The sequence below is a fragment of the Astatotilapia calliptera genome, chromosome 4, assembly GCF_964374335.1.
Source record: "Astatotilapia calliptera chromosome 4, fAstCal68.1, whole genome shotgun sequence".
In the NCBI taxonomy this organism is placed as follows: domain Eukaryota; kingdom Metazoa; phylum Chordata; class Actinopteri; order Cichliformes; family Cichlidae; genus Astatotilapia; species Astatotilapia calliptera.
In genome coordinates this window covers 17,958,479-17,974,441 of record NC_137425.1, presented here as the reverse complement: position 1 = coordinate 17,974,441, position 15,963 = coordinate 17,958,479, and the positions used below count along the sequence as shown (strand labels likewise).

Here is a 15,963-nt window from a genome sequence, read left to right as displayed (position 1 = left end):
TTCCCTTAAGCTTCTAGACGTCGCCTGCGTCGACTCGCTTAACGCAGATCAGATGAGGTAGTTCATCCGGTGGATGATGATTCAGTCGTCCCATCCTGTTTTTAATTCTTAGAAGTACTTCCTTCCACAAATTGGTGCACAACATGGGCTTCGTTTTCTTCTAACGCTGCCAGCCAACATAGCGGTTTTCCCTCCTCTGCTGTCACTGATGAACACAAAGACAGCTGGCCCGAGGGAGAGGTAGTGAGTGTGGCGGGTATATGACTGGAATACATGAGTAAAGCTTTTGTAATACGCGAGTGTGCACATGTAGCAGAAGGCGAGAAGGTGCGATGGAGCGTTTGAAGTCATTCCTCACAATGAGGAGAGTAAATGCAGGAAGTGATGATGCAGCCCAGCATCGTCAGCATAATGAAAACAATATGACTGCTTTGTTGGCAAAAATGTTGCCGTCTGCAGATACATTACAGCAGAATTGTATCATTTAGAACAAATCATTAGGCTACAGACAGCACGCTGGTGCGGTGGGGAGCACTGTTTCCTCATAGCAAGAAGGTCAGGACCTTTCTGTGTGGAATTGCATGTTCTCCCGGATACTCAGGCTTCCTCCCACAGTCTAAAGACGTGCACCAACAGACTTTTAGTTGTTAGATTGTCTTGTAGTTAAGCAGTTTTCTCATGTTTTTCTGTGCACACTTGTCCCAGGTCTCAGTAAGTTTTGTTTGTTTGTTTGTTGTTTGTACCTTTGGTTTTCTCATGGTTGGATTCAGCCTCGCCGACTCTCTGCTCCTTTGCCTTTTATTTAAGAATTCAATTTTGAACTTTTACCTGCTCCCAGTGTCCCAGTTTGATTCCCCGCACCCCCAGTCAGACCAGAAAAAGCCCAGGTTTAGCATAGATTATTATAAGCATTTCAGAATTGATTTAACCTGTTTTACACTCAATATTGAGCTACGGTCGATGTAAGTAGCACTACTTGCGCATTCAATGTTGATTTAGGGAGGAAGTCTTACTCTTTAAATCACCAAACAGGAACTCGGGCTGACCATTTGCTGTGAGTGTGAATCATTAATCAGCAACTTTTCATGTCATGACCCAATTGGCCTGCTATGCTGGTGTGTGCACAGAGCTTCAGGTTTGTGGAGTCAAGTCTATCAAGCCTCGGAGCTAAAAAACATGTCTGTACTTATTTATTCTTGGATGCACATGCACACCCTTGCAACTGAACCTCTCCTTCAAATGGGGCGAGCAATGCATATCATCGCAACAAAGTAAAGCGGCACAGAAGCCGCAAAAAAAGCAGCACGAAGTCGCTTTGAAACGCTGGCATTTGGCATAAAGGTGATATAATTCAGCGTAGTTTAAAGTGAGGGCAAAGTACTGACAGACATACAGCAATACAAAGAAAAAGAGGGACACCTGCCAAGTTTACTTCTACACTAGCACAAAAGTGTCTGTGTGCCGAATCTGTTTGTCCTCCTGCACAGTCTTGTCTGAGGCAGCAAACAGAAACGTATACATTCACATGCATCTTTTTTCACCTTTGAAGGCGAGTTTTAATCATCTGATGTCATATTTGCAAATGATACTGTGCGCAAAGGAGGTCAGCGCACGCACAGCGCATACATATGAATGTTTGCACAATGTTTGCACATTGACAAATCTGTCTGTGCTTGTGAGTTCGCAGTAAAGTGACTGATGTCAAAACGCAGTGTTTAGCGAAGCCGTGTGTGCGTTCGTGCCAGGTGGCGTTTTTTTAAGCATGACCAATAAAGTGCACGGCTATGCTTGGACAAATGTTTCAGCTGATTGGTTAATGGTGTCAAATGAGTGGAGAAGAGTAAATAACAGAGGAGAGGGTGCAGCACTTCAACATACTTGAGACACAAGAGTGATCGCATGCGGTCACACATGAAGGACGGCCTGCACAGAGACCGGGTAGAGGGATTTACTAAACGTAGGCTATAATTAATGCCGGGACCTGAGATTTTAGTGTTTGCTTAAGGAGGCTGTGCGGAGGAGGCTGTATTGATATTTGTGCAGGAGGACAGAGGAGGGGACGGATCTCCCCCCCCCCCATCCCGTGCTTCTTTGACTTCACTGTTTCCTTTAGTGGTTTGATTTATCAACAGTCTGATGCAAGACATGTCTTTAGTCACTTTACTAAAAACAGCTGCAGAGCAGTTCCTGAACAATTAATTATCACTGTTGCTTGGAACAGGAAATTATAAATTAGTTCTGTGACATGATACCAGATTTTCACCTATTGATATTTGCACTCATATAAACCAAACACGGACACTGTCTGATTATGATTTTACAAAATATCAGAGTTCCAAAATAAAAGCACTTATAGAGAAAGTTGAGGCGATTTTGAAATGTGCAACCAGATTCATGTCTGCTTAATGCTCCCTTATACACTCGCCAGCCACTTTATTAGGTACACCTTGTTAGTACTGGGTTGTACCCTGTTTTACCCTTTTTTACCGAGCTGCCTTAATCCTTCGTGGCACAGATCCAACTAGGTCCTCCAAACATTCCTCAGATATTTAGTACGGTGAACTCATTGTCGTGTTTAAGAAGGCAGTTTGAGATGATTAGAGCTTTGTTACATGGTGCGTTATCCTGCTTAAAGTAGATGGAAACACTGTGGTCATAAAGGCATAGGCATAGTGAGCAACAGCAATACTCGGGTGGCCTGCGGTGTTTAAACAATGCTCAGATGGTACTATACTAAGGAACCCAAAGTGTGCCAAGCAAATATTCTCCACACAATTACACCACTGGCAGGCGGAAGCATTGATACAAGGCAGGGTGGATCCGCGCTTTCACGTTGTTTATGCTAAATTCTGAGTCTCCGTTTCTTGTTAGCTGACAGGAGCGGCACTCGGTGTGGTCTTCCGCTGCTGTATCACATCTGCTTCAAAGTTTTGTTGTGCATTCAGAGATGCTTTTCTGCATACCTCGATTGTAACAAGGATTTATTTGAGTTACTGTTGTCTTCCTGTCAGCTCGAAGCAGTTTAAGCAGTCTGGCCATTCTCCTGTGACCTCTGACCTCAACAAGTCATTTTTCACCCAGAGAACTGCTGCTCACTGGATATTTTCTCTTTCTTGGACCAAATCTAAAAAAATGGCAGTGTGGGGAAATCCCAGTAGATCAGCAGTTTCTAAAAGACTCAGACCAGCTCATCTGGCACCAACAACTGTGCCACATTTAGAGTCACTTAAATCACATTTCTTTCCTATTCTGATGCTCAGTTTGAAGTTTGTGTTGCCAAATCCTACAAGACTAAAAGCATCGAGTTTCTGCCACATGACTCCCTCGTTTGATATGTGCATTAACAATCAGCTGAACCTAATAAAGGATCCAGCGAGTGAATTACGCTGTATATGCAGGCGTATCATGTTCATTGCTTCATTTACTACCGGTTTATGATTACAATGACTGAGTCTGACAGACACAAGAATACCAGTGTACCTGCACTGCCCTGAACTGTGTACACAGCAAATAAAGATTTTCACTGTGGTGTGTTTGCAGACCTGCATCCATTACTGGAGGATCCACTGGAGAAGTTGACACTACATGAATGAACATCATTTTTTCTTTTTTTAATTTAAATTATGATGTCAAAGAAGGTTAAGCTCACTAAGCCCTCCTTCCTCCCCCTGTGTCTCTCTGCTCAGCCATCTGTTCCACTGTGTTTTATGACCCTCATTACGATGCTGCAAACAGTGTTTCACAACTCTGCCTGTGAAAGAGCTGGGAGTGGATGAAAGAGGGCTGAAGTGAGCGAGCGGAAGAGCTAAAGAAAAGAAAGCAAAGCTGACTGAATGGCTCCACGTCCATTTTTCAAGATTGTTTTTACAGCCCAGGTAAGACCTTTACCCGGCTGCAGGTCTGCCCACACATCGGCAGACTCAACACGCACGCGCAGACACTTTTATCATTTTGGGGAAAGGATTATCCGTGACCCTAAACTGGAACCCATATGAATGGCCGCTGTTCTGATGGCGCCCAAGGCAACACTTTTTCCCAACCTTCTTCTTCACTCACTCCATTCATTGAAAAGCAACACCGTGTTGCCCAACACACAAAAGCCTCTCTGTACTCCTCACAATGCCACACACACAAGTCGGCATTAAATCATATCAAAACGTGTTCTAGACAGCAAACTCATGCAGTCCATAAAATAATACCAGTGTGGTAGATAAGCATCAGCCTTCCTTTTTCCAAGGCTGTTAAAAGCCACGGAGTTAGTCAAATAGCCTGTAGAGCTTTATGAGCTACAGCCTCCCCCAGGAAATACGTGTCACAGGCGAACAGCTCAGCGAGTGACTGGCTGCACAGACGGGATTCTTCAGAAATGTGAGAATGACGGGGAGAAGGAGGAAAGTTTTAAGGGCCTCAGTGTCCGCATGTTTTCTGGGATTTTCTAATTTGTATGAGGGACTTAAGTTCTTCAGGAACTAAACAAACACAGCCACTCCACCTTAACGCTGAAGCCTTAAGCATCATGTGGCCAGCGCATGTGCTTGCTCAGGTGTGTGTGCAAGCAACAGGTCACGTTAAAAAAAAAAAGAGCTTCATCGACTAAAACAAAGCTGATAAACTGAAATAGAAACTAAAAAGCAGATGAAATCCTCTTGCAGCCATGTTATACAGAGCGGTTGTCCCGGAAACTGATTTTCAATAAGAGCAAGACTTTGTACCGACAGCAGAGCTCGCATGCATTTAACATGCATTATCTGGCTAATTCACGAGGGCATTGCCACCCTAATAGGCTCTCCGAACAGATATGAGTCACTAACACTTAAACTGATTGCTACTTGCAATAAAATATTTATTCATGTCACGACAGGACAGGGCTGTTCCTGCCAAGCGGAGGAGCTGCTATCTGTTGCATGGGCTACTGAACAGCATGCTTTCCCCACTCCCCCTTATGGGTTTTGTTTTTCTTCAGGTCTGCATGTTAGCCAGATAACAGTGCAGTAAAAATCTGAAATCTAAACAAATGTACGCGAGTGTCTGTACTTTATCACCCTAATACCCGTCTCTAGATGTCGGCGCACATGTTACTCCACGCATCAGAATGTCTCCGAGCCTGCCATTATCTTTTTACAGGCTCGCTCCTGGCCTCGGGCCTACAGTACAGGCGGTCTGTTGTATCAGTTGACACCCCCAGCAGCAGCACAGCATCACAGAGCTGCATTCTTGGCTGCAGATGATAAACACAAAGCAGAGTGGACACTTCAGAGCAGGCTCTATGCGCCTGAGAGGGGAGGACCATACACAGCGCAGAGACAAGACATAGTAAGTATAGGTCTATGATTTCACACGGAAGTCTTTATTAATAACACAGTGCTGTGGCCTATTTGCCACATACATGTTTATCAGTCTCAAGGTTGCTAAACCTCCACAGAGTTACACAGGTTAGAGATGCCACAGGTCCGCACCCTTGTTTAATAAGCCTTTATCTATGACAAAGATAAAGTGTGTTTCCTGTAGTCACCACCCTTTGTATTTGTGGTTATGGTCAGGTTGTGGTCCAGAGTAGGAGTATTAACTCGTGAGAACCTCCAAGGCCGAAATATAAAGCCACATGAAGTGCAAAATGTGCAGCAGCTCAAATTCGCATAAAACTAAAGATAAAAAGCTACAAGTCTCTAGCGCTAATGCTTCCACTTTTGGCTAATTTGCATAACCCACAGTGTTTATGGTGCTGTTGCCTTTTGGATCATCCATCCATCGTCTCCTGTTTATTCAATTCGGGGTCACATGGTGGGCTGGAGGTTATGAGCTGTCATAGGGCGAGACGCACTGCTGGACAGGATGCCAGTCTATCGCAGGGCTAACACACACACACACGCGCACACGCACACAAATATTCATTCACACTTTGGCACCTATGGTCAATTTAGAACCACCAGCTAAATTAACAACATTTTTAGGCTGTGGGAGGAAACCAAACCACTTAGGGAGAACAACCACACAGAAAAGCCCCCAACTAGAGCCAAACCTTTCTACCTGTGAGGGGCTAATGAGTGCTAATCGCCCCTTTCAGAGGATTTTAAATCAAATTTGCTTTTAATAAGAGGAAGTCTACGCTCTAATTTTGGTGAGAATTTTCACAGCTGACTAATCAGCAAGTCTCAGCAAAGCATAGATATAATCATTTTGTCACTTCTGCTTCTGGAAAACATGAAGATGGAGGTGGCCATAATGACAGAACTGAGGCTTCAAAGTGAGCCTTCACATTCAACTTTTATATACAGTCCATGGTTGGGGTTAGTGTAAAACTGGACCCAGGATCAGGCGAGGGAAGGCACATGCTGACACAACGGTGATATATGAAAACTTGATACTACTAGTACATATGCATCAAGTTGCAAAATCAGTGAACACTGAGTACTTGATGGACCTGCTGTTTCCTACACTGTACCTACAGTACTCAGCGTGGTAAGAGCACTTTACCACGCAGGGTACTGTACATGCATGTCCACATATCCCAATACCTTATCTCTCCATTATCCACAGGCTTCCAAATTGAGGGTTAGACCATCGGCGGCACGCTCTGCTAGATGACAGGGCGAATATGTCTCAACACAGTTTATAGCTCGACTTTCAAGTTGCCATCAAACAATAGCTTTAGGCTCTGAATCAAAGCCCGGCTGACTCTCCAGTGTAAACAGGCTAAAAGCTGTAATGCAGCGGGGAGTGAGGGCTTTGTCACACAGGTGAGAGGAGTGGAATTTGAAGTGTGTGTGTGTGTGTGTTTGTGTCCCGAAGTGAGCTGTTATTCATGCAGGTTACTCATTGATCCAGACAAATTGAGGGAGTGGTGTACAAGCCAGGGATTGGCTCCAGGAGCGGGGTTCATCTGTGCGGGGTTACATGACGGAACACATACACAGAAACACACACACATTTCTACACTGTTAATGTCAGTCTTCAGATGAGCCAGATACACGTTGTACTTGTTTGTGTGTCTACAAGGGTATTTGTGTGCGAAATACACGCACACATAAGCTGACACACGAGTCCACCTTCCTCTCTCAGTCACCTATCCACATCTCTGGTGCTTGTCTAAACACTGCTGCGCATTTGTAAGGAAGGCCTTCCACACATGTCAGACTTACAAACACACTTTGTTATTAGACCGCTCTACGAGTGGAAGCTCTGACAAAGAATGTGACAGCTCCATGCACGTCACATGGCAGACAAAGAAAGAGAGACAAGAAGAGAGAGAACACGCACACACACAGAGGAAGAGGAGGAGGAGAGGCGGCATGACCCAACATGTGCTTGGCTCCGATGGAAAACCATCGGATGCTCCATCGCACAAAGGCTCGGGGAAGAGGAGCCGGGAAAGCTGGCATTCCGCGGGATAGGGTTGTGTACATTGGACTGAGCCACTGCTAAGAGAGACAGGATTCATGTGTGTGTGTGTGTCTTGGTGGAAGGAGGGGGTGAGGGAATGTAGAAGATGTGGGCGATAGTAGGCAGTGCCTTAAGAAGAAAGAGGGGGGAATTAAGAGGAAAGCTGCAACAAAGGAAGGTAAAAAAGAGAGCATAGAGGAAGGTCACATGCACTTATGGTGTACTTTCCTTGCGACAGGGGGCATTGTCCTTTAAAGAAGCATCCTCGCTTCAAGTCTTTGCCTCCACAGTGTCACAACAACCATAATCAGGTCCAGCCAGTCCCAAAGTAAACTGAACCACTGAACTTGTCTGATGCACAAATCAGATCACTCTTCAGGCATTAGTTGGGAGGAGTGAAGGAGCTACACCGTAAAACTATCAATCAAGCAGATTAACAAGCCAACTGACGTATAATCTGACTGTAGGGTTTTGTAGTATTTCACTGTGAATGAAATATGACCTGCTTTGGTGACACACAGAGCAGCTTTCATCTTGTTCGTCTAAGCATGAAAGAAACTCACATTTGAAAAAACAAAAAACTGGGCCAGGGTCTGTGCACCACCTTTCTGTCATGACGTCGTAGCCTATTTTTGAAGGGTAAAGTCTGAGAGCACAAACATGCAAGAAATGCTTTACAGCCACACCCACAGATCCATGTGTGGGCCCCCCTCTTTCTTTCTTCTTGCAAAGGGGGAATTCAAAAGGAAAACTTTTAGAAAAAAACGTGGGTTATTAATTGTTAGAGCTGTTTAATGTTTACCTTGTCTCCCTCTTTTTTTCCCCCCATTCTACAGTCACACTGACACCTAAGCATGCACAGTTTATAAGGCACAGCCTCCTCCCTGCAATCAGGCTATAAAAGGATTTGGTGCTATCTCACGAGATAACGAGTTCCTGAAAGCTGTCACCACATTTAAGAGCTAGACTTACCTGTGAATGAAGATTTCTTCATGATTCTGTGAGATGTTTCCTCTCCTGGTGGTTAAGGGGGTTCTTCACTTTGACAATCTAAGCTTGATTATCCGCTCTGGTTTCTCAGAATGTGTAAAGTTCACTTTTGCATCCGTAACTTTTGCAGGTTGTTTCTCTTTGTGCGTCTCTTGTTCGCCACTGATAGACGGTATACTAAACAACTGCAATAGAGCCTTCGTGGTGCAGCTAATACTAAATTTATTCCGCCTTTATGTCTAACTCTAACTCCTTGGGAAGACACTCTTCTGGAAGTGGATACAATCACACCTGCGCTCCTAACGCACGCCCAATCCATGAGCGGGAGTGGTTTACTGTAACAGTGAGGGCTTTCACCTATCAAAGCTCAGAGGTGGAATAACTGAGCGCGATATTTGGGGAGGTGTGGAGAAGAATTATTTGAAGCACAGTTAACTGGTGAACTGGGAAGCTTGGTGATCCGAAAATTCACCAGTGCGCAGGTTTGGACTATTGCGCAATATGGCACGATAATGAAAAATCTTACAATACCCCCTATCTCTCATTTTCTCTGTGTGTGATAATTTATCAGTTGCTGGCATCTCTCTCTCACACACATACAAACACACACACACCACCTCAGGTACTGTGTGGGCAGCTTTGTGTGTGTGTTTCGTGTAAGGATGTGGCCGGGTGGTGCGTGGAGGTGGAGGCGGAGGGGGGGGGGGGGGGAGGGGCTTTTGTTTGTAGTATAAATCTTACGGCTGGGTAGAGACACGCGAGCAGTGGAGCCCACATCAATTCAAGTACTCAGCTGCGCCCGTGACCTTTAGCCTCTCTAAATTCCAAATGTCAAACTGCAGCAACCTGCTTCGTGTTCGTGGGGCCTGACTTCACATCCTGCCTCAAAGACCCGCACGTCTGAGCTGCAGAGACCTCTTGTGGCTGCTGCTGGCTCCTCCTCCTCCTTTTCCGCTCAGGAGTCTGCTCTTATGTACAGCTTAACGTTATTTATTTATTTATTTTAAAGGACGTGGCCTTTCATATCCGGCATGCTAGAGGACACAAAATCTCTGTCCATCTGTGTGTTTGCTTATTTCTTTGTCTAACCACTGCCTTTACACAATAAAGCGTTAAGCAACCAGACTTGGCACACAGGTACCCAGTTGGCAACTGAAGGTTTTTATCTAGATCAGATATTATGGCAGCATCATGTTGTGTGGTAACCTCTTGCAATGGGTTGAAATGACCTGTTTTTAGCATTTACGCACATACGCATCTTATGAAAGCACCCACTTGTTTGAGTTTCACAACAACATCTCATTATGTTCACAAAAGGTGAACTATGCATTATGCATCATGATGCTATTGTGTTGCCTAGCAGCCACCTTGCAGCAGACTATAATGACTTAATTTTAATCTGATAGAAAAAGATATTGCACTCATAAGTCTACCGTGATTAGTGTGTAACTTGTAGTCCAACAAGCTAATACATTCTCATAAACTCAATTCATTAAAAATACACAGAGTTCATGTGTGGAAGCCACTAAGTTTCTCTGCCATCTTGAACACAGCAGCCGAGATGGACATCACTCATCTGCCTAACGTGCCTGGAGACCGGCCGAGGACACAATTCAGCAAAGGTGGAGGTGAAAAAAAGTTGCAGGCGTTCGTGTCCTGTGGAGGCAAATTTTAATTCATGCCTCCTTGATCACCAAATAAGTGAAAATGCGAAGGAAGGAGACAACGTGACAGATAAAACAAGAGTAAATAGTGGCACAGTTACGGAGAGAAGGATTTTAAAAGTGACCTCAAAGTCCCCCGTCTTCTGCTTGACCGCTAATTCAATCCAATGGTCTAAATGTCATGTTTTTGATCATTTGAGGGGATTAAAGCACAGTCATAACACTACAGCTACAGCCATTAGAAAGATTTGTTTGTTTGTTTTTTAAGCAAAAAAATGTTTTTAGCTCCTAAAAATTCTAATTTGCAAATATAATTTCCAAAAATCTAGACAATTAAAACACGTCTGTCCTACACCAGCCACCACAGCTAGGATTACGCACTTAAATTCGGGAGAGGTGGGAAAACAGAACTCAGCTGGATCTACTGACCTCTAGTGGTGGGACTTTACACACTGTACCTTATAAAGTAATGATCAAAACGAAAAACGAATAAAATAATGTTTGTAAAAGTATGTTTGTTTAGAGGATGTCTAACAGTTGAAATTGTACCTAACAGTATGGATGAATACTATAGTAGCTAAATTGCTAAATAAAATTATGAATAAAATAGTAAAAGTGTGGATAAATAAAAAAAAAACTGTTAGCTAACCATGAAGGGTAAGTTAAAGTGGTCACATTGACTTAGTGTTAAATGTTGTGGTTATTAAAAGTGGACAAATGGTTTAAATAGTAGTTATACACCATGAATTTTTAAGGTACTCCAGATGAAACTAGTTGAAAAAAGTCCGTCTGTGAGCATAATACCAAAAGTGCTTTAACTGTCAAAACGAGCATGACTTATGTCACATGTTAGCTAATCTTGTACTTCTTGTAACTGACTTGTTGGCTCAGCAGCTTCCACCTTTACCAAAACTGTCCTTTGATAATATTTTTGTTTTAAAAAAAGAAAAAAACAAGGTGTTTTTCAGTGCCTGTTTAAGAGCACCTTTGCTCACTGCGGAAACACGCCTTGCTGATGCTTTGCACTGTGCTGACGGTGACAAGTGGGTGAACGTACAAGCTGTGTGACCCAGAAAAAAAATAAGACTGAACTAGATATATTATCCATCACAAGAATAAGTGCGTACTCTGAACAGATGGGGCCCTATCCTGCATTTTGAGTTTTACTGTAAATTATAGTGTGGTTACATGTTTTTAGCAAGCACCTTTAATAACTACAGCGTTAGAAATGAGGAACTAGAGTGGTGTTATCCTAAAATAAAAAACTGCCAGTCACACTAGACCGAGTAAGGCCAAACCAGCAAAACACAGAAATAAATCTAATAAGTTAAACTGCTGTGTTTTTCACCGCTCACAACTATCTTTAAAATGTAGGTTTTCCAGAGAAGTGGCACAAACAAGTCAAATGAGTCATCTCTGAAACCAAATAAATGTATGGGTGATGCACACTCATGATCAAGTGTTTCTGTTTTTTTCTTCACTTCAAAAGGTTGATGCAGCTCTGTTATGTCAGGTCTCGGAGGCTTTCTTTTTTTCTTTTCTTTTTTTGTCGTCAGTATCTATGCAGATAATAACCTTGGAGAACCCTGAGCCTCAATCACCTGGGTTTAAGCTGCCACTGAAGGTTTGAATAAGAATAAATCTGCACATAACAGCTTACAGTAAATAAGAAGATAACCAGGTCAGTTTTTAAGTGCTTTAATTTAAAGCAGTTCACTCTGTGTGCGCTGATGTCTTGGCTCACATTAGGAGACATGACCCCTTTGTTTGCCTTCAGCGGCCACAAACCTCATCCGGACTTCGGCAGTTAAGGGATAATGTTCCATAAGTGCTAATTCAGAAGCTCTGTGTACCAGATGGAGCAAACTCGATGGGCCTTCAGGAAGAAAGTGAACTCCACTGTTCAGTGGGATCTTAGACTCCTGCTTTGGCCTTTAACTTTGCTTTTAGTGCAGGACGTTGTGCTCTTTGAGTCGTGAGACTGAACATATCAAACCATTGATTAAGCAGCTTCTAAGAATACAGTTTGTAGCTGACTAACCTGTGAAATATTAAACCGAACTGTTTGCCTTGATCTTCAATCCTTATGCAATATAGACATGACATGGTGTGGTCACACACACACACACACACACACACACACACACACACACACACACACACACACACACACACACACACACACACACACACACACACACACACACACACCAGTCTACAACACTATGTTTAGACCATTTTTTTTTTGTTTGTCTGTGATCTCAGCCTTGCTCTCTGCTTCTATTTGCCCCACAGCAAGCTTCAGTTTCACCAATAAATCAGCTTAAAGCTGCTCCAGTCTACCTGCTTTGGCTGCTTTTGGCTGCTTCATCACTGCCAAGTTATCTCAGCAGCACAGCTAGGATGCAGCGTAAAACGTAAATAATAACCAAATGTAAGATGTTAATAAAATGACATGAAACTTTGACACAGACATTGTTTTTGAATTCTGGTGTGTTACATCATCTCTTCCTTTAACAACACCCTGTAAGCATTTCAGAGCTGAGGAGAACAAATGAGGTAGTTCTTTATAATGCAGTGTTTTCCGTGGCTGACAGGTCCGGATGATAACAACACACATAGACTGCTGCTTTTATAACACTTGCAGAATGTGGTTTTGAAACCACAGCATCTTCTTCTTCCTCTTCTATATTTTTTGCTGTCTCCATCTTAAATTGTTTTCTTTTATTCAAAATTGAAATAAATGTATTACAAAATAATTAATAAACAGTTGTATCACATGTGAATTCAATACAAATTTCAAATATTTTAAAAAAGCATTAAAAATGCATTGTGCTTTATTACTTTCCACCATAATAACCCAAAACGACTGGTAAACACTGATGTGTTACGGTTAAATCACACGCGTCACATTATATGGCAGCCACTGTGTGCTAATTACTAAGAAAACATCTCCACCACAGTATACACCGACACAAAGAAGAATCAAATGTCACGGTGACAAGCTTTGCAGCTTTCCTGCCGAGCAGAATCGAGTCGAGCATCTGCAGCAGACACTTTGCCCCAGCTTTCCTGGTTATACGATTGAACACGCACATGCTGCATCAGCACAATCAGGATAGTGTAAAACCCACACTGCTGGATGTGTAGCTGCTTAATAATGAGTAAATTGTTTTTCTTATTCAGAATCAGAGGAAAACTAATAACAGTGAGTATAAAATTATGATTATACACATTGAATTTTTTTTTAAAAAAAGATCATATTTATGTTGACATTTACAAAACTGGCTGGGCCTCCTCTGGTGTTAGGCCAAAGCCACATCCTGCTACTGAACTTGAGTTCCAGGTGAGTGTTATCGAGGCTGGATCTGTGGGTTCACAGCTGATGCACAAATGAGAGAGCGTTAACTTGAAAACATGGAAAACACCGATCCGAGTGCTATTTTCAGCCACACAGTGCAAATCCAAACCATTCACCCTTCAACACCTGCCTACACATCTTAAAAAAAAACCACCGAGTGAATGTCACCGGTTTCCACTATTACCCTAATTACAGAAAACAGCTTCTGACAAAATGCTGAAGGAAAAAACAAAAAGCACGAGAAGTGAGTAACGAGTTACGTGTCTACAGTTCTTTTATTCCTCAGCGTCTGATCAACAGCTCAGACTCTGAAACCTGAAAGGGAAGTGGGAAGGAGGTTATGTTAAAGCAGACTGTCTGCAGATGGAGCTTCAAGTCGCATCCGTTTTTGTTTTTTTGTAAACACCCACTGGCAGTGTAACACTGCAGCAGATTATTATCTGTTACTGATGTTTTCAGTATTTTAGGACTTCAGGTTTAGAACACATGCTGTTTCCTGTTACAGGTTATGACAGGTACAAAAACCGCCGCAGTTGCTCAATAACAAATTTTTTGTACTTGTGCAAATCTGCCTGAATTCATCCACACTAGTGAACAAGACGGAAGATTGTATTTTTTATTTTTTATTTTTTTTGTAAAGGCCATATGAAACTGTGGTGGAGGGTGCTCTCGGGTTCTTGGCTCTAACTTGTTTTTCTTCGAGCAGTCTCAGTTTCCGTCTCATGCTCACCTCAAAAAGCATGTTTTCCACACCTCGCTGGACTTCTTGAAAGTGGTCTGCCTGTAAACACACACACGCACGCATGCACACAACAGCTTCCACGAGCATACATTGACATTTAACCCACAATCACTTAAACCCAAATTCACACTTGCAGGCTTCGGTTGCCCTTTCGTGCTTCAGAGGCAGACTCGTTTTGTGACCACAGTCATGCTACACAACTACATCCAACTTATAGCGCTTGCACAATAGTGCCAGATGAGATGCTTTCTTTTGTTTTTCTTAGGTTATTGTTGACTCATACGGCACATCTCATCCCTGTGCTTAAGTAAAACTTGTCTTGACTTATTTTGTTTAAAGTGCCACTTCAGTTACAGTGCTTGAAAATCCACCGCTTGCTTAAGAGAACACATGCACTGGCTTGACTCAATGCTGGCAATAAATTATCATGCTGAAGTTTACAAATGGCTGTTTTTTCTTTATTTGGTTTGAGGTTAACTTTAATTTTCTAGGATTTAATACTCTGAATACTGATTTATCCTCGAATAATAAATGAATAGTGGGAGAGGCATTAAAATAAGAAAAAAGTTGGAAAAAAAACACATTTGATTTGATTTGGGATGTCAGTGACTGAAGACGGGTTTAAATTCAAGCCATGGGACAGTTGTAAAATAGTTATGAAATTATTCAAACCTGTATGGCAAGTTGAGCGCTGTGAAGGCAATTTTAGAGATTTTAAAGATTTACCTAAGGATGATGTAGTTAACGTCTAGTAATTTCTTCAGGTGCCCACGTTATCCTGCATTCTTATACCACTTCATTGCACACTGCAAGTCTGAGCATAAACTGAGCTCCGTTTTGCATTAGACCGTGATGCCTGCAGTGGTGTGAAAAAGTGTTTGCCCACTTCCCGATTTTCTTTTTTTTTGTATGTTTATCACACTTAAATATTTCAGTTTGTTAACACAAGTAAACACAAAATGCACTTTCTAAAGGAAGGTGTTTATTAGTAAGGGGGGAAAAAATCCAAACTTACATGGCTTGGAAAGATGAGTTCAATTTCTCTAGCCGAACCCAGGCCTGATTACTGCCACACCTGTTCTCAATCAAGAAATCACTTAACTAGGACCTGCCTTACAAAGTAGAGAAGACCAAAAGATCCTCAAAATCCAGACGTCATGCCGCGATCCAAGGAAATTCAGGAACAAATGAGAAACAAAGTAACTGAGATCTCTCAGTCTGGAATAGGTTATAAAGCCATTTCTAAAGCTGTGGGACTCCAGTGAACCACAGTGAGAGCCATTATCCACAACTGGCAAAAACATGGACCAGTGAAGAAGCTTCCCCGGCAGACCAAAATGACCCCAAGAGTGCAGCAATGACTCATCCAAGATATCTCAACAGATCCCAAACCAACATTCAAAGAACTGCAGGCCTCACTTGTCTCAGTTAAGGTCAGTTTTCATGAATCCACAAAAAGAGAGACGCTGGGGAAAAAATGGCCTGCATGACAGATTTCCAAGACTAAACCACTGCTGAGCAAAAGGAACATAAAGGCTCATCTCAGTTTTGTCAGAAAACATTTTTATAATTTCCAGAACTTTTTTGGAAAAATACTCTGACGACACAAAAGTTTTTGGAAGGTGTGTTTCCCATTACATCTGGCGTAAAAGTAAAACAGCATTTTCAAAAAGGAACATCATCAACATCATACTGACGGTAAAATACGGTGGTGGTAGTGTGATGAGCTGGGGCTGTTTTTCTGCCTCAGGACCTGGAAAACCATGAATTCTGCCGTCTACCAAAACATCCTGGAGGAGAATGTCCAGCATCTGTTGATGACCTCG

The 15,963-nt window shown here is 42.6% G+C and overlaps 1 protein-coding gene across 1 annotated transcript in view; it reads right to left on the bottom strand.

Annotated features, from left to right (window-relative positions):
- The window catches only part of LOC113020883 (neuronal-specific septin-3-like), an 83,033-nt gene extending 74,354 nt beyond the window's left edge, over nucleotides 1–8,679 (bottom strand). The window contains exon 1 of the mRNA XM_080300342.1: nucleotides 8,353–8,679. Within this exon, the coding sequence (XP_080156468.1) occupies nucleotides 8,353–8,374 (22 nt within the window). The 5' untranslated portion in view covers nucleotides 8,375–8,679. The remainder of the gene's footprint in view (nucleotides 1–8,352) is intronic.
- Nucleotides 8,680–15,963: the final 7,284 nt, after the last annotated feature.